Raw genomic sequence first — 19,344 nt, forward strand, 5'->3', positions numbered from 1 at the left:
AGTTTGCAACTACTAATAGAAACACACACAAACATGTGCTTCTGCTTCTTTTGCTCCAGAACAGCTCTAATTTTCTTTCAAGTTTAAATGCATTGCAGAAGATGCCAACAATGGCCAACTCCACACCCAAAAAGCAAAGCCACTGATCTCAAAATTTCCTGCATGCAAGATTTAACACATACAAACACCAAAAACACACACACACAAACAAACATCGTCTAAGCTTTAAATTACTTTGGATTTTAAAAGCTGATTTGAGAACAGCGATTAAACTTGTTCCAGCTAACCTAGTTTTTATTCATTTCATTATTTATTGCTAGGCAACATAGACCGTGTCAAACCATGTTAGAACCATGAGAAGTAGTCCTTCCAATTTAGTTCAGAAATTCTCCTCTTGTCATCCTCCCCCTCAATGTAGAGGCCACATTTATTCTTTTCACACCAGTGTTCCCAGACAACCTTCTTTCCGACCAGGAGCTGACATTTCAAACTCTCTCCTCAACATCTCCCATAAGATGCATTTTATCCAAACCTCATGCGGTGCCTGTAAACATCTCTCTAGACCCTGCTTGCTCAAAGACTAAGTCTTAGTATTATCAGAATTAGTCCCAGCCAGTATACTGGCAAGCCCAGAAAGCAGGTGTCTCTTTGCACAGTTATCCTTTTCTTCCTCTCTAGAAGACTCTAGCTTTTTTTCCAGCATCCCTATTATCCATGGTCTGTATATTCATACCAGTACAGAAGAGACTGCCTACTACCTTTAGTATTACTTCCTTTCATCATAATGAAGAACTCCAAAAAGGCAGAAAACCAAGAAAGATCAGAGATCCAGGTTCCCAAACAAACTATAAACAGAATGCTCTTAATTAAATGCTTCTGCTAACACAAAGCTTAAATAAACCCTATAACTTCTTTAATAAAGCAAAATAAAACATCCTACCTTTTGTTTATAGGTTTTTCATCTTTCTCGTAAGGCTTCACAAACCATTTCCCGATGCGTACAAAATTCCGATTCATTAAACACCTCTCCAACAGGTTGTGAACGGCTTTGAAAAGTAGAGTGCGACATTCATAAGAAAGTCCATTCTCCCAAACACCATCTTCCTCTTCTAGAAGGCAAAGGGAAAAAAAATAAATTAGCATTGAATTCCAGCCTATTATTTCATGCGCATGTCACAATATCCTTTTCTCTTCCACAAGCTTTTAAGAAATTCACAGCATAACATGCAAGCAAAAAAAAAGAGCAGCCTGTAACATTCAGATAATAACTCCTCACTTTATAATAGTATAACTGCTAAAAGTGATCAGCTATAAAAATATCTTGTCTCCCACAAGAAAAAAAAAAAAAAGATTCAACAGCTATTTGTACACAAAAGGAAACAACTAGCACCAGTACATTACATATTTCAGCCTGCAAGATCACTGTGTACTGATCTGTCTGCGAGGTAGCTCATGTTTTGGGCAGTCTGAACTACTTATCCTGAAGAGTTAGCTTACAATTACACTTAAAAATAAATTGCCCAAAGCCAAAAACTTTTAATATATCCTAGTGTCTTTAGCTACCACTGACTGAGGAAAGCTGGGCACGAGGATCAGCTGACTCAATGTTCAACAATTTGCTAAAGGAGGGGGGGAAAAAAAAAAAAAAAAAAAAAAATACAAACCAAAACCCAAACCACTCAAATTCAGAGAACTGGTAAAAGCAACCTGATTGGCCCCAGAAGACTCTCACAACTGCTATTCTTCTTTTTAATTCAAAATAAAGAAGAAAGTTATTTAAGCAGGCAAGTCCTGCTTTCTGATCTATGCGTAGACCAGAAGAGAAAAACAGCATGCAGAAAGACAAAGCCCAGCTCATACTGATAGGATTCTGAATGAAACACTGAAATCTTACGGGTCCCACAAATCAAACAGAGTCATGGAATCCAACTTTCACAAGCCAAGTTGATTTGCCAAATCAGAAAGCAAGATTAATTACAAGAAGCTGTAATCTTCTCCCCACTCTGGCTCATAATCGGTTTTTAAACATAGTTTACAGGCCCTAGAAGTATATGCACTGGTCCAAAGAATTACAATGGCATTACAATTACATTACACAAGTAAAATGAGGGACATTTGAGAGTTCCTGTAGTATCTCTCAGTATGTATGTGGTATCACCTCATTCCCAGCAACACTAATATGCAAGATAATATAAAAAAACCTCAAGATCTTGTCCTTAAATTACTGGCAGTCAGGACTCATCTTTATGTCTACAATTCCTTGTATATCGTGTTTTACACGTATCCCTAAGGATCTGCTACTGGTCTCCTTGGACTAACCTAGCATAGTTACAGTGCCATTGCATTTATACTCCAGGTAGCAGCAGAGACTAGAAGACTGTCTGACATAGATAAGGAGACATATTTTTACTTCAGTCTCTGGATAGTCATGGAATAATTTAGGTTGAAAGGGACCTGTGGAGGTCATCTGCTCCAACCCCCACTCCGATTTCAAAGTTAGAGCAGGTTGCTCACATCTCACACCTTCTTTTGCACCTCTCCAAGAAGCGAGGCTTGCATGCAGGTTTAGTTCCATACAACAGGTCTTACAATAGCGACCTGTCTGCTCCCCTCTCCCTCACAGAGGATTCTGGTTCAAATAGCTTTCCACTGGTTTGCTCGATGGTCAGAAAACCTCAGCAGTACAGTCAAGTCCTTGCATTTTAAATCCCCCTTTGAAATAAGCCCCTTCACCTTTATCTGGAAGCCACTTACAAGCTTAAAAGGTTGTAACAGTATTAACTAAAGTCTCAATATCCTTAAATTAGAGAGCATGTAGAAAACCAGACACTTAAGTAAAACTCTTAAGAAAACAAACAAAAAAACCCATTGTAATCAACAATCTGTAAGACAAAGATGACAGAGAAAGGAATTTCAAGATACTATCGCAACCAGGTGGTGGTGGTCATATTCATATAGTGCCAGATTCCACCCCAATGAAAGTATATTTCCACTCAAGATCAGTATTGTGAGTTAAAGAAAATTACTCCCAGGATCCTTCTCTGAGGGACAGAGGAGTAAACAGCCCTGCCCCATAATTTAAAAATGAAGAGGTGTACACCATTACAGATGAATCATTACATGAAATAATTTTCTGGTAAAGACAAGGAAAAACAACGAGGAACCGCATTTCCTAAATAAAAGGCCTCACGATGTATTTCCTACCTCATCACCCTATTCCAGTTCTGAAGTTCAGCCAAAACTTGTTTTTAAAAACCATAAAGCTAAAAGATAATATAGTAGCTCACTAAAGAAACAACAAGAAGTTTGTAACAAAAAAGCAACAAAGGTCCAAAGTCAAAGGGTATAAAATGTTTGTGCCAAGAGGACACATTTTTCCCCAGCTCAGAGATTTGTAGACATACACAAAGGAGCAGCCCTATCCCACAGGCAGCTTGGCTGTTCAGCACATGCTGCTCAACTGGTGGCAAACAAGCAGCTCAATAGAGCAAACATTAACTACAAAGCTTAATGATATTGGACTTTAACTGCACAATAAACTCCACACCATTTCAAAGGTTAAATAGCTGGTTTCTATATGGCTCTCGTAATTTTTAAAAAAAAATCGTTCTAAGAACATCCCCTGCATCAATTACCCATTATAAGAGGAAATAGAAAGAGCTATTTCCAGCCTTTATGCCTAATTTTGTTTTGACATATTAGTATATCAATAAGAAGAAAGATGCTGAAATTGCAAAGATACTGAGGCGTAATTCAAAGCTTGTATTTGGATGGTCATACTGTGGACACAAAGGAGACATTTCAATTTTCTGAAGACACTCCAAAGCACTAGGTATTTCATTTAACATTAATTGTTATGCTGACAACCAGGTTATGAACAAAAGTTTACATGCAAGAACTTGCCACAGGATTGTAATTCCCAAGAGCTCTCCTGGCTGTCTTAGTTTAGTTGCTGAAACGGAGAGCTCTTCAATGAAGATATTATGTGAAGAAAGTGTAAGGCATTAGATAGAAATAACAATTAAAACTAATACTTAAAAAGACAGCATGCTGCAAGCATGCCTACTGACCAAGAAGAACGTCTGGTACCCAAAATAAGACCACCTGTTCAAACTGAAGTGCATCTTGCTATAGAAAGGGAAGGTTAAATAAGATGACAGTTAAAGATACCCTCATTTCAGAACATTATTCAAATTCATGCAAAAAAATATCAGTAGAGTGTTCTATGTCTTTTTGAAGCCTATTTAGTCATCCCCCCTCCCCCCCCCCCCCTTTTTTTTTTTTATAGAGTGGCGGATGGAAGGAGAGAAATATGACATCTGCTCACATCTCCCAACTATTTTTCTTCTTCATTCAAATTGTTGTTTCTCAACATGAGAAAAATCCTCCTACTTAATAGAAACTGTACAAAGTAAACCATTTTGTAAAAGAGAGAGAAAGGGAGAGGTACTTTTGTCTTCTAATCTTTCTTAAACACAATAACTTCAAATGTTCAATCTGATAGTGATAACAAACCAAAATAAGTTGCTGACTCATTTTAAGAAGGTGTTAAGCCACAAATTCACTTCAGATGAGTGTTATCCACAAAAGTGCTCTGGCAACCTGAAGGTTACAAATATTTTATTTTTGATTAGTTCTCTTTAGCTGTCCAAACCACTTAACTCCCCTGCGACATACTCTCATGTCAATCCATTAAACAAGCTTTACATGTATCATCCTGCTACAGTGACTTTAGTTCCCTCTCTCTTTACACCATGTATTAGGCAGAGAGTTTTCCTTAAAAGAAGCTAGAAGTTATCAGGAAGTAAGGAGTAAATGGTAACAAAGGCCAGGAAAAGGCAATTTTTACCCTACACAAATAACAAACTTTCTCAGTCAGCATCTCCTTGATACTACCATCATCCAATTTTGAAGAAACAGTTGTAGGAGGCGATTTGCTTTCAGTACTTTTATGTTCTATTTTACATTCTTCATGCAGTTCACCTGAAACAGCAAAGTTCGTTTTTACTGGTTATGCCCTTCTGGTGCTCTTGGACAAGCACGCTGTGAGGCAGGACTTTGGAAGCATGCTCAGAATACAAAAGCCTTACAATTTTTAGTGAATTCTGATAAAGCAGTATCTTCAAACCTTTTCATTTAATTCAAGTCTGATGTTTTAAACCACATTTGTGACCCATAGATCTTTAGTCAGATTATTCAATGATTGCTAACAAATAAACAGGTCTTTGCTTAATGCATGTTTTTTGCAAGAAAACCAATTTTGAATTTCTTAATCTATATTCCAATAGATACAGTATTAAAAATTACATTTTTAAGAACATGGATTCTCTCCCCTTCTTCCTTTTTGCATATAGCTAGCCAGGGCAGCAAAACACCAGTAAACATCGATTCTTGAAAAGGCTGATTATGTTTACCATACCATTAAAAATATCTTCTTAATGTTCAATGAACCTCTAAAATAAACTATGCAAAGAAACAAATCATAGTCAAGCCTCCACTTTGGACTACAATTCCTCCGCCCACCACCCCCCAATTACTTCAGTTACACAAGAGGAAAAATCCATTCCTTAACATCATGACTGAGATGCATCTTTTAGAAGTATTACTTACCTTCACAGGCTTCCTTTCTGTCATCATTTGACAGCATGCCAGTTACAGAAATAGACTGATGCAAAACTGATTTATACAACCAAACTTCCTATATAAGCTTCAGATTACAAGGGAAGTATAATAAGCAAAGCAGTGTGAAATTGCGGCTGTATACAATATTGTAATAATATGACAGAAACACTTCAAGTAAAGTTTTCTATTTAGAAAACAGATTTTAAAATTCAAGTACTTTAAATAAAATTGCTCAAAGCGAGAATTGCCCAGTTAACCTACTGAAAATAATTTTGAGGGCCTATATGCCTTATGAAACAAGTAAGAAGCAACAGATTTTGCTTGAAGAAAGGGACTGAATACGATTCAAAAGTACCAGCATCAGAAAACAAGACAACAGAAGTTGGTTTTAGTACGGTATCTACATTCACTGATAAGAGTCTAGATATAAGAATCTAGATATCCAAGCCAGTTGGAAAATTTCTTCAACTGAGAAGGAAGCCAAAACATGAGCTACCGGCCAAAATATCATACTCCAACTATTCCACACCAGTACAAGTTAGTTTTTGTAGTGTTAGTCATCTACCATCAGAATATTTTTAGAAAAAGTAAAAATGTAAAGGTATGACCTTTCTGTAAGTGTGTAGCTATGCCTGTTTATAAGGATAAAAAGATAACAGCTTTCCCTCACTATCTGTTGGATATGAGTTTGGCTGGTCTGGTCTGCACGGCCACAGGAAAAGCTGAGAAACTCTAGCTTAACGTTCCAATCTCCTCCTCCACACCAACTTTCGGTAATTCCATATGCAGATATATTTTACTTATATTGTTAAATCTTACCCTCAGTGCCCATGGAGTCACTGTTTTTATTTATACAGGTATATTATGCATTGTGACATTGTACATATAACCAACATAATAGGATGCAAAAATCCTCATTTACTATGACAAAGTACTCCACAGATGCATTTTGGTCAGGAGAAAAGAAAAAAGGAAAAAAGATAAACACCACTCTCGGGCTGGTACTCACACCAAGTCACAGAAGTTTTACAAAGACTGCTTCAGTATTTTTTGCATAATGCTTATCAGCAGTTTTGCTGAAGTGGCCGCATCTCTAACATGGAGGACTGAAGAAATGCTAAAGCATCAACGCACCACGCAGCAAGGCACATTCATAACATCGCCTTATTACATACACAGGAACACATGGACCCACCACAGACAAGTTACTTAAGCTCACTGTACTGACATTAGGTGCAAAATTTTTAAGAAAGCATCCCTTTTTTTTTTTTTTTTTTGTAGGAGCTAAATGGTCTTAGGAAGCAAATGTTATTTAAAAAAAAAATGCAAGCCACAAGCTGAACTATTTTCAAAGCTCACTTTGCCAACTACTTGCAACTGGCAGGCTTTTTTGCAGAACCCTTGGTGTGATAACTGGCTCATATTCTGGTTTCCATTGTATAAAAAGTAACGAGACACTCAGTGCTGACATCAGCACAAACCAACCAATTCACAGATTTGTTTGGAGACAAAGATTTGATCTATAATGCACATGTATCGAGAACACCACACACAGAAGCCTTTGCTGCCTTTACCATAGTAGATCGACACACAAGCATCAGTATACAGACCTTTCTCCTTATTCTTTCAAGCTCCCCTACAAGCCCAGCAAGGAGCTCAGACTAGCATTATTTTTATACATTTATCCCTCACAGAAGCATGAGAAAGACTGTTAAACAAAAACTGATTAACTTGATATATGACAGGTACAAGGAAAATTCTTTAATTTTTAAGGTAAATTAATATTAGACACCAGAATGAAAAAGATGCATCTCATAGCTCAATACTGAAAAGATACAATTTGAAGGTCAAAAGCATATAGAAGCATTCCGCTATCCAAGCATTAATCAAATTGTAACCATTTCCTTGGGACTATGTCTTGTACATAATTCATACCCAACTGTTCTCAGGTTTGAAACCATCTACTGCCAATTTAAAAAAAAAAAAAAAAAAAAAAAGATATCCAAGTGTAAAGGCAACCACCTTAAAACAATAACAAACCTATCTGGTAAAGTAACTGCTAATCAGACCAGTAAGAGACCACTGCCTTCCAAGATCTGAAGAGATGTCCTCCTTCAAGGTTTGAACTGCAGGAATTACTATAATGAAGTTTCACCGTCACAACAAAAACAGAACCTTTGAGGTTGTCAGAGGATAAAATAACATTTCACTAACTTCTGTCTGCCTCTAGCTATGTTGGGGTAGAAATAGACTTAAGGGGTTTTTTGGTATTACATACATTAAGTAGCTTCCTAGGGAAGGAAAAAAAAGAAGCTTGAGTGAAGTCAATATTACTGATCAATCAGCATCTCTGAACAAGTCTCCTTTTGACATGCCTCCAGGCAACAACAATCCCTGACCATCAACAAGACAGTTATCCAAGGCCTGATACAGGGATTCAGACACAGCCAGTAGCGGGCATTCAAACATATCTCCAGGGCAAAGATCAACTAGAATGTAGAGGCTGAAGAGAGAGATGATTTATTTTTTTAATCTGATATGCATAGATCTACACCCACAAAACTGTACGTTCCCTTTTGAAGTGATCTTGGGAAGGGGACAAAAGGATTCTTGATTGCTGCCATATTTCAAATCCCTGAGGGTTGATAACCAAGATGTGTTCCAGACACTGGATGTCCATTGTTCACTGAAACTACAAATCACCAAAAAAAAGCCAAAAACTGTCAAAATACTGACCTCTCCTTAAGAGCCATAGTTTCATATCAAAGGAAGCCGAAATCACAAGTTATTAACATTGCTCTGGCATATTTTTACCTACGGCTCTTTCAAGGCCCACCTCCCCACAGGCAGTAAGGGACAGGCTAGCAGCAACGGACAGCGCTCTGCCCCTCTCTGCCTCCCGCACCCCCTCCTTTAAGGCAATTCTTCACCTACCAAGCAGAAAAGTTCTAAATGAGGCAGCACCTTAACCTTCAGCAGCAAACAATTTCCAAATCAATTTTGCAGGTAACAAGCCTCTGCTAGGCGGTAATTTATCTTTCCCATTGAAAATGTAACAAGCAATCATTGGGAGACCAGGGCAATGTGAATTACTAGGAGAAATTGTCCACCAATGAAAAAAATCCATTAGGTCTACGACAAAGGTCAGATAACATTGTTTGGGTTCAGCCATAATTCTTTCTTGTATGAGGTTCACATTAAGATTTTGTGTAACAGGAAAAAGTGCAGGTGCAGGCACTCCTCAGCCATCTCCTCCACAATCTAGCTGATTAGTATCTTTATCAACTTCTGGTCAGAAGAGCCAAGCAGACTAACACACTCTTAAGAGATCATAATGTCTCCTTTTTAATTAAAAGAAGACAAAAACATGCCTGCAAAAACCAAGATGTCAGATACATCTACACACAGACACAGGTAACAGACTCGTGACTGATAAGCATTTCTGCAGAAAAACATCTCACAGCAAGACATATGGAACAGCTCTACTGAAGCACAGACATCCACAGGTGACCTGAACAAAGAAAATACCCAAAACAATTGCAAAGACATGGCTGGGAGACTCTAATCCTCTACTATCTTTCCCTTAGACCCTAAGAGAGGTTAAGAGTTCATGAGTACCTAGGATGATACGTGCTTATCTACCTGCGCAAAAGCGTAATTCCATAAAAGCATAAATACACGCCGATCAGCTACAAAACACCACTATTTGCAAAAGGTGCCCCTATACTAAATCACTAGTAGATATATTCAACGGAGAATGCAAAGAAAGTTGCTCAAATGATTTTGGTGACCAGGCAGCGCAGAAATGATTCTCCAAATGGCTTAACTTTTATTTGATCTTCCATTCAAAAAATAATGTAACCCATTTGTCTCAATTTAATTCCACCAGCCCACAGCACGTAAAACTCACACAGACAGATGCTTTCACACAAGTGTTGGTCTTCGCTCAGTTCAGGCCCAGGCCAAAACCAGCTTTTAGTCTAAGTTACATTCAGTCATACAAAGGATGTTCCCTGCAGGTCAAGACTGAGGCTGAGGTTATTCATAGGGCAAAATAAGGAAGCCTTAAATGCACCAAAATATCGAGCAACCTACAATGTAAGTGCCATTTAAGATGCAAAGTTTCTAGTTCCAGGACAGACAGGAATACAAGCAACATCCCAATCTTTGAAGTCAATTATTCAAAGAAATAAACATCATTTTGATGTGTCAATTGTTTTTCAGATATTATTTTTGTATGAAAATTCCACACATTATTAAATTCTTTCAAGTCAACTTCCTCAGCGGCACTTCAAACTCCCATTTGTTCTTCAGCTTATCCACAAACACAGACAGCATTAACAATTTCTGGTTACCAGGTCACCAAGCCATGGTCTCATTTTACACTTCAGTAATCTGAATACTGTGTATAATTTGAAAGGAAATTGGAGTGATGTGACTATTTTTTTCCCCACCACTAGACTGACAGAGATAGTTTAAAAACCTAACGTTGTCACCTTACTGAGAAGCAACTGGAAAGCCACCTACTTTGGGAATTGAGATCAACAAGTAAACATCTGCAAAACAAGGTGCCAAATTATAAGTACAACATTAAGGAGAAATATAAATATCCTCAGTCTTTCAAAAGCCTAGGCTTGAAAGCAGGTGCAGGTTCAGAGCACTGGGAAAGGCAGAGAGAGAAATCGTAAGAATACAGGGTTTAGAGATTCTTAAACAAAAACAGCAAGCTAGTTCCAGATGACTTCTTTTGAGGGCTTCTCAGCAATAATTTGACTTCCAATCAAAACAACTCCATATGGTTCAAGAGTTGCCGAGACCTCTACAATCCTTATTACATAATAAAATGGGGTTTACTATTTGAATTTTAAAATTCTAATTGCCCAACAAAAGGGATCTTATCAAAACATGTTTAAGACATCACTTCTGAATCACAGGCACAGCTTTGGGCACAGCTTTCTTGTGAAGAAGCTGCCAAAATTCATAGGCTTGGTTTTTTTCAAAAGAAACGAGTGGGGAGCAAAAACTTGTTTCTTGAAAATGCAGCAGTCCATGACACCTAAACACAGACAGCAGCTGTGTGATCACTGCGCCGCCGTAATAATTTGGTGTAGATTGTAGCAACAAATTTATCTTATCTATTGACACCAGACCATCTAGTACAGATTTTCTGAGGGCTGGCAGAAGACAGTGCTGAGTAACAGCATCCTTTTATTGACCAAGTGAAGGTATTCATTTCCTCCTACCTGAGAGATCATGATGAATAAGGTCAGCAAAGTTAGGGTCATCACCCCACCAAAATATCCATAGCTCCCTGCGTCCAGGTCTCTGGTCTCGGCGCCAAACACTGAGTACATCCGCCTTCAGACAGCGACTGAAACTGCTCAAAATAGGGTCCTCTTCCGTGACCGGAAAGAGAATTGGGGCAGATGTTGGACCCTGCCATACATAGCGCTTCCATTTAATTCCAGTTAGATCAGCCTGAGGGAAAGAAAAGAACAACTGTTAGACACTGGGGTAGGTACATCCCCAACAGAAACATCCTGCTGTAACAAGGTGATGGCACAGCAAGAGGCGGGTGGAAGGAAGAGAGGAAGGATTAATCCAACGAAATTTAGCAGAAACCATACTTGTAAGTTTTGTGTACCTTGGAAGATAAACTGGAAACAATCAGGCACGCTATTTTAAAACCTCCTTTAGTGACTGCAGTAAAGCAAAAGCTCATTTTCGCTGCAGCTTTAAGATTACAGAGGGAGAAGTCAGGTTTGATTTAAAATAAAGTGAAAGACGAGTGAATAATGTAATTATTTGCAGACTGCAACTGTCCAATCTACTAAACACTTGCCTCAGCAAAGAACGTCTTTCTTTTTGCTTACTTATGCATACACTACCTTTTCAATCCAAGATTACTCTAAGGAAATAGGTAATACAGTAAATCTAACTCGAGCGTACATTCTTCCAGTAATACACTACTTTGGAAAATTTCACAAGTTTCTCCATTGTAAAATATTCGCTATCTGAAACAGGAAACCTCTCAAGTATGCTTATTTTACCCAGAGCTATCACACTTTTCATTTCTCACACCACATTTTAACAGCTTAAATCCTGTTTCTATCATTAAATTACACATCTGACTTGCGTCCACATTGGTTATGATCCACTAAATCCCCTTCTAGGCAAAAATTCATTTGACTTCATACTGTAAAAGAGTTCCTGCTACATCTAATGGGAAATAAGACAATTCCTGAGTTATCTACAATGCAACACCATACCAAGTTTTAGCACTAAGTTTTTTCACATGAGGACAGTCACCTTAAGGCTCACAGGGGAGGCACTGCCCCGGGTTCTCTCTGAGAAGGCACAACAAGGTAGGCTGGCATTTGCTAAGTAGTCACCTTTTTTGTTTTTATTTCCCAAAATGACAACACACACACACAAGATTACTGCAACATTTAAACCTAACATGGCAGCCTTCCTACCTTCTGGAGGAGAAGCAATTTAGACGAAAGGTAGTCTGCAACAGTTGATACTTTGGAAAGACTTTGAGGTTTTAAAACGCACTACTAAAATGGAGCTGCAGGCCTGATGCAGGCTGCAGACATGTTCAGGCTGTCCAGACTGCCCTCCATCCAAAAAATATTAGTACCACAGCTTGGCACAGGTTTTTACTTAAAACAATCTCTAGAATAATAAATAGCAGTCAGTCAGCTAAGATTAGCTAATTTGCATTAAAAAGCAGATGAAACAGCTCAGCAGAGCCACCAAAAATTGCATCACAGTCCAGTTACATCAAATTTACTTTGGGAGCTACCAAAATCAACAATTTGAACGATTTCATACTCGGGTTAAAAAAAAAAAAAAATACAAAATGGTGCACAAATAAGATACCAGCGCTTCACAGAGAGTGCATCACCAAAAGCTGACCTCCTGAATAAAAACAAGCAGCAAAAGAGATCACTTTAAAAGCAAGGAAGGAGGGAGGTTTTGGCTCCGATTTGCCTGGGATGTCACTAGCGGGGAGAGAAGAAAGTTCCCCGAGATGTGGGGCTGAAAGAAGAAGGAGCAGCAGATCTCCTTACCTCCTGCGAGAAATAATCACGTTCAGAAGCAGAGATAGGAAGATACGGAGAAAGGAGGAAAAGTTGCAGGCAAGGAAAGCGAAGGAAAAGGCGAGTTGCAGGGAGGATACTACCCAGGAAGAAAGCAGAGGGAGGGGCAAGGCGAGACAGACAGCGATGGAGGGGGAACCAGAGGGGCATGGGAGAGTTGGCTGGCTCCAGGCAGGGCCTACTCTGAGGACTCATCCAACAGAAGCTATGCTAAAAATGGCTGCTTTGCTTCCACTACCCCTTCCTCCCCTCCCCCAAACCTCCTCTCTCTTTCACTCTATGTCTGTCGTGCGTGTGTGTGCCGGTGGCCGACACTTACCAGGCAGAAGAGGTTGGAATGGCAATCCTCCAGGCTGGCCCCGTTCGGCACGAAGCAGGAACTCATCCTCACAGCCACAACCCACACGCCATTATCCCACAGCCTCCGACAAGAAAGAAAGAGACAGACAGAGAGAGAGAGAGACAGACACCGAGAGGGAAAGGGGGGAGGGGGGACTATGCACACGCACAAATAATAATACAATTAAATAAGGGATCTACATACAGACACACACACGCACGCGAAATAGTGGCAGGATAAATAACCCAGGAGGAGAGTGGTATCGGAGAGGGGGGTAAAAAAATATATTAAAAAAAAATTTTTTTAAAAATTAAGAGAAACTCGGAACGTTTTCTCTTCTTCTGGATATCAAACGGGGGGGGGTAAAGCCACCGTGGAAGGGGAGAACAGAAAGAGGGAGGTGGTAAGTAATCCAACGACGGGAGATTAAGATCAAAATCCTCCCTGTTCCTCTTGTCTTCTCATTCGCATAAGGAGGGGAGGGAGAGGAGGTAAGGTGAAGGGGTAATTGATCCAACAAGAGAATAAAAATGGGGTAATTAATCCAGGGGGGCTAGGGGTAAAAATCAGTTGACATCCCTCCTTCCCCTCTTCTCAGATGCCAAGCAAGAGAAGTAGGAAAAAAATAAATAATCCAGTGGGGGCAATTAATCCAGAAACCTCCCTCCTCTTCCTCCTGTTTCTTTAGTCATCAGATGAGAAAGGGGCAAATTGTGGAATGACTGGGAAGGATTGGCTGTGAGAGAGAGAAAAATCCAGGCTCGTCTCTTCGGAGTCCGAGGGCAACAGGGTGGGGGGGGTGTCAGATTCTTCTCCCCTGCTCCAAAAATATTCCAAATAAATTAAAATTTAAAATCATAAAACCAAACTTCAGGGGCCAGAAGCAAGGCGAGTCTGAAGAATTCGTAAAGGCAGGACAAGAAAAATTTCCTGGGGTGTACCCCAAAAAAACATCTGCGGGGGCAGGGGAGGGGGGAAGGTATTCCTTGAGAGAGAAAGGCCGCAAAAGTCTCCTCAGCAGCCCAGCGGGGGATTAAATTCCCCTGTGGAAACCCCCCTCCCCAAAGCGAAATACTCCTCGCAGAGAGGGCAAAGCCAAAATATCCTCCGTTGGGTAAAAATCCTTCCGTGGGGAAAGGAGGGAGGGGGAGAAGGGTGGAAGGAGGAAATTGTGGGTGACCCTCGAAGTCTCTTCGGGGAAGGATGGAGGAGTCTCCCAGAGGCCGATCCCCAGTCTTTTCGGGGGAGGAGGAAGGGGTAAATCGCAGAGTGTCTTCAGGGAGGCTCGCCGCCCCCCCCCCCCCCAGCTGTCCTCCGGGGCCGAGGGAGCCCCACAAAGTCCACACGGCTGGGCGGGTCTCTTCAGGGGAGCCCGGACCCCGCCAAGTTACCGCCGAGAGCCGGAGGAAGGGGGGGGATCCGGGGCAGGGAGGGCCCCCTCCACCGCGCCAAACCCCGCAAGACCCCCTCGAGAAGGGGGCGGGGGGGGAAGCGAGGCGGGGAGGGACCAGCCCAGCTTCGAGGCTGGTTTCTTAAAAAAATAAAGGGGAAAAAAAAAAAAAAAAACAACAACGAGAGGGGGAGGACGGAGGGGGGGGGAGGGAGGAGAAGAAAAATATAAAATTATAGTCTTCAAACGGAGCGGTCTCTTCTGTGAGGGGAGCGAGCACCGAAACCCCCCTGGCGAGGCGGGGGCCCCCCACTCTCCTCAGGTGAGGCGTCTCGTTTCCCGGAGGGCCGGTGAACCGACGGTTGCCACGGGAATGCTCCGCGTCGCCCCGCTGCGGCGTCCCCGCGGGGGCAGTGGGCGGAGGGCCCCCTCCCCGAGGTCTCCTCGGGAGGGCGGGGAGGCGGCGGCTGAGCCCCGGGCTCTCCTCAGCCGGAAGGGCCGCGGGGGAAGGGGTCGGAGCCCCACAATTCTCGGCCCCGCCGCCGCCGTGCGCCGAGACAGAGGGACGCGGCCGCCGCCGCCGCTGCTGGCGGAGTCGGTGCCCCGAAGCCCCCGCCGGCGGGTCTCCTCCTCGCTTCCCCTCAGCGGTGCCTCTGTCGGCGGCTGCCCGGCCGCGGCATCCTGGTCAGCCAGCTGCCCCTCAGCGAGTCTCCCCCATGTCGCGTCGCGGCCGGAGCGGGGAGGGGGAGGGAGGATTCTTCTCCCGTTTAATTCCGAGCCCCTTTTTCTTTAATGGCGGCCACAGGGACGAGAGTTGGGGCCCCCCTGCCGCGCTCTCATTGGCCGGCGCGCCGTCACGTGGCCGCGCACAGCGATGGCCGCCCTTGGTGCCGGGGGGAGGCCGGGTGCAGCGGCGCGCGCCGCCGCCAGGCGCGTGCTGGGCGCTCGCGAGCCGCCCGCCTTCCCCGCTGGGAGCGCGCCATCTAGCGGCCGCGCCGCGCCGGGGCGCTGCTCGGGGCCGCGCGTTCGAGTCCCGCCTCGCCAGCGGGCCCGCGGGTGCTGGGCCCCGACCTCGGTGTCTGGTCTCCCCGGTAATGCCGCCGGTAATGCCGCCGAACCGCCCCCACACCCCCCCCCCCGCGGCGGGGGCCGTCGCGGCTCCTCTCCGCTCGTGGGCGTCATCTCGGAGGCGTTTCTCACGCATCCAGCACCGCAGGTCAGCCTGGGGCCAACGTCCGGCAGAGAAAACGCGGGCCCTGGCTCCCCTTCCCGCAGATTTCACCTCTTGGCAGCGGTTTCCCCAGAGCTGTGCTCAATATTCTGCTGGCACTTTGCTCCGCGGAGCAAATTCCATACTAAGGATCTCAGAGCCTTTTTAAAAAGATACGGAAAGCTTGCATTAATATTTAACACTTTCACCAGTCCCACAGACATCAGATCTGCTGGAGCAGAACTGTTCTCCAAAATTCGATTTTTTTTTTTTTTTCATGCGCAGATACATATTGTGCAGTTTGTGAGGATGAAGTAGGTGGTTTCTCTGTTACTATATGCACAGCTTTGCAGAAGGACTCTGAGATTATTCAGAATTAAGATGCTACAGTGAAAGCTATTTTAAAGAGATACTTGGAAAGTGTATGCATCTTGTTAATCCTCTCATATTACCTATTAATTTTCTATGCAATGCTTTGCATGTAGAACGTAAAATTTCAAATTACTATGTACGGATTTTTTTTGACTGCGAAGTCAAAGCGAAAATACAAACCAGTGTAAAGGGCTTGAAGTAAAAGGAAGACGAATGTCTCCGCTAACATGACACTCACATTAAAATATGATATGTTCATGCAACAGCAGCACATTGCATCACAACTATGCAACACGATGATGTTTCAAAGGCCCTGCAAATTATTTCAGGACTCATGAACAAGACAAGCGGCAACCTTCTGCAAATGTCTTGATAGAGTAGGAGGAAAGAAGGACACTCTATAAATAAATTTATATGGTAAGTTAAAAAAAAAGCGAGGCTAGATATTTTCACCAAGAGAAACTTTGAAGATTTACTCACACTAAGCCTATTTTTGTATGTCAGTGTAGGCAAGCAAGATTCTTCTTTTTATCTAAATAGAACCGGAGTATTTTTAACGCAGGAGATTCATTCCCTCACTGCTCATCGAAACACGGCAGCTGGGGACGGAGCCGGGATGCGGGGGGAGGGCGTGTGGAACCAACCCCCTTTCCAAGGGGAACAGATGGTTTTCTCCGCGGTGACTGCCGACGAGGACCGCGGGGCGAGGAGGCTTCCCGCGGCGGCGGAGCTCCGAGCCCGCTCCTCCGCGCTGCCGTGGGTGCCGAGGGCCACGCCAAGGCCCTCCAAAGTTTCAGCGCGCCACGGCAGTCCTTAAGCGATGACCTCACTGCGCAGAGAGACATGATGAAGTTGTACCTCCCAAAGGAGAAATCCAGTGCTTTGAAGGCAATAAAAGAAAGCAGCATTCGGCAGCAGTACACGGGCATTGATACAGTTTTCTGTCTAAGAGGATAAAGCATCCTTTGGTAAAACTGGGATTTGGTAGCGGGAATGGAAATCCCAGGCGATGACTCAGTGTGGGCTTGGAGCACTGCAAATGTACTCTTGCATTTCCCCACTGATTGCAGGATGACACCAAATTCTCACTAACTGAGAACTCGTTTCTTTTGCCTGAAACAGCACAGCTCAACGTCTGGATGAGAGGATTAATCTAGTGTCTAACGCTGGTTTTGGCACTGATTCACTTCACAGTTCTGAGGAACCCAGCTTCTGTGTCTCAGTTTACTTATTTGTAAAATGCATTTTGAGATCTGGTTCATTAGTACTTGCAGATTAGACTGTACCAGCACAGTCAAGGACAGAACAAAATTTTTCCGGTAAAATAAATACAGGATAAAGAATTAATAAAATATTGACAAGAATTAATAAAATATTGACAAAAGAGGAAAGAAAACTAACACATCAACTAGAGATTTTTTTAAGAGCCATTCCTCTCCTGTTTTGTATCTGAATTACAGAACCTACAAGGCACCAGCTTTCCCAGTTACACGTACAGCACTAAATAACAGTAAGGGCACAGGTGGCAAATTTTGGACCCGAGACACTGCTTGCCCTTTGCATACTGTAGGTGCTTTTTGGGAAATAAAGCCTCCTTAGAAAATGGAGAGGAGGAAGATTAAAAAAAAAAAAAAAAAAAAAAGTGGAAAAATTGCTATTGAAAATATGCTTTCTATTTTTCAGATAGGTTCTTACATAGTTGTCATCTCTGTAACTTCCAGAAGTGCATTAAGCTGCATAATTAGCATCTGTCACATGTAGCCTTTTCCTTCCCTCTTCCTCTCCCTAGAGGGAAACCGCATGAAGAAATTTTAATATAAATTTTAGTATATATGCTGTGCGGTGCATTCATATTAGGAAAGACAGAGCCAAGTAAGTTTGTGCTCCATCTTAGGCTCATCTTTGTGTAATATAAACTTTACCAGTTAAAAAAAAAATGCTACTGATCCAATTTAAAAATTAACTAGTCTTTTGGAAAGACAATGGTAGCGGGGGCGGGGGTGAGATGATCCCCGTTGCATCAGTTTTAAACCAATGGAATTGTTAGGAGCTGGGCAGACAATGCTAGTCACTCGGCCTGGTTTTATATCCTTACACTCTCACAGTCACATTGAAACACCTAGCCAAAAGTGGGAAGGGATAGATGACTGTCCCCTTTAGTCAAAAGTATTTATTTTGGCAGAAATAATACTTTGGAAAGCATCAAAACAAAAAGTAGGATTTTATATTGCTTTTTGACTCCCATTAAAAGATATTCCACTGTTGAATATAAAAAGTCAGTGGACTACTGCATCTCCTAGTGAATCTCTGTAGGTGAATTTAAAAGAAGATGCTACCTTTTAGAAGTAAAGAGAAAGAAATGCAGCTTAAGAACAGCAGCAACATGAAAACCAATGACATTCTTTAGCATTTGATTTCCATTCAGACTCTCCTAATTTTTCTAAGTATTTATTTTCTACTTAATTAGTTCAAAGAAAATTGAGGTTATAGGATTGAACATATTGCCAACAACCTTGAGGTATGAAGTACAGACTGAATGCTTAAACTTCAGCTGTGGAGGTGGTAATTATTGTAATTGGCCCATGTGAAGCAAATATATCGAGTAGTATAGAGTTCAACCTCATGCCAGTTAGTCTCCAGTTGGCACCAACAGTTCTATCGGGAGGGTACAGAGGTCTCAGCAGGACTTATTACTGGCAACTGTTCAACAGTTCTCTTCTCCAAATGGTTTCAAGGGGATTTGGGTGGGAAGAAAGATCATTTTTAACAAATTAAACTACCTAAAAATGGCTGCATGCCCAGAGCCACCTAGTCTGCATTAGTCACTACTACCAAACAATTTTAAAATGAAGATTAAAAATATCATTGCTGTAAAGAAATGTCTATCTGGCTTTAACAATATGATCAGATCACTGCAAAGTTACCCAAACGTGTACTCTACACCTTACTACAAGTATGTATACAAAGGTATAGCAGAATATTTACACAGTGTGTGTTTCTCAGAAAACAACTAGCTTAACTTATGGGAATCCAAGTATTCCTATAAAGACACACCATATAGTTTCAAGAAATTAGAAGACCACTTACTTTTTAATTAAAAATGACAATAGCAAAGCCCCCATAGGAGATAAGATTAGGGGGACTGTTTATTTCCCATTAGTATCTATCTTACAGCATTTGTAAGGTGTCCGTGATTGTGGTGTAAAACATAATTTAGATTTGCACTGTGAGTTTTCACAGGAGACTGTGCCATATTGATGTGTGACTGCTTTGTTTAGATTTTACAAGAATGCTTTCTTCCAAT

General features: G+C 42.0%; 1 protein-coding gene across 2 annotated transcripts in view; it reads right to left on the minus strand.

Moving 5' to 3' along the window:
• The window catches only part of MED13 (mediator complex subunit 13), a 59,707-nt gene extending 45,093 nt beyond the window's left edge, over positions 1-14,614 (minus strand). The window contains exons 1-3 of one of the 2 annotated variants that reach the window (XM_074922568.1): positions 13,048-14,614; positions 10,866-11,100; positions 941-1,109 (exon numbers count right to left, since the gene is read on the minus strand). In XM_074922568.1, the coding sequence (XP_074778669.1) occupies positions 941-1,109; positions 10,866-11,100; positions 13,048-13,113 (470 nt within the window). In that variant the 5' untranslated portion in view covers positions 13,114-14,614. The remainder of the gene's footprint in view (positions 1-940; positions 1,110-10,865; positions 11,101-13,047) is intronic. The other variant, XM_074922569.1, reaches the window with a different exon arrangement.
• Positions 14,615-19,344: the final 4,730 nt, after the last annotated feature.

This window comes from Athene noctua, chromosome 19, assembly GCF_965140245.1.
Source record: "Athene noctua chromosome 19, bAthNoc1.hap1.1, whole genome shotgun sequence".
NCBI lineage: Eukaryota > Metazoa > Chordata > Aves > Strigiformes > Strigidae > Athene > Athene noctua.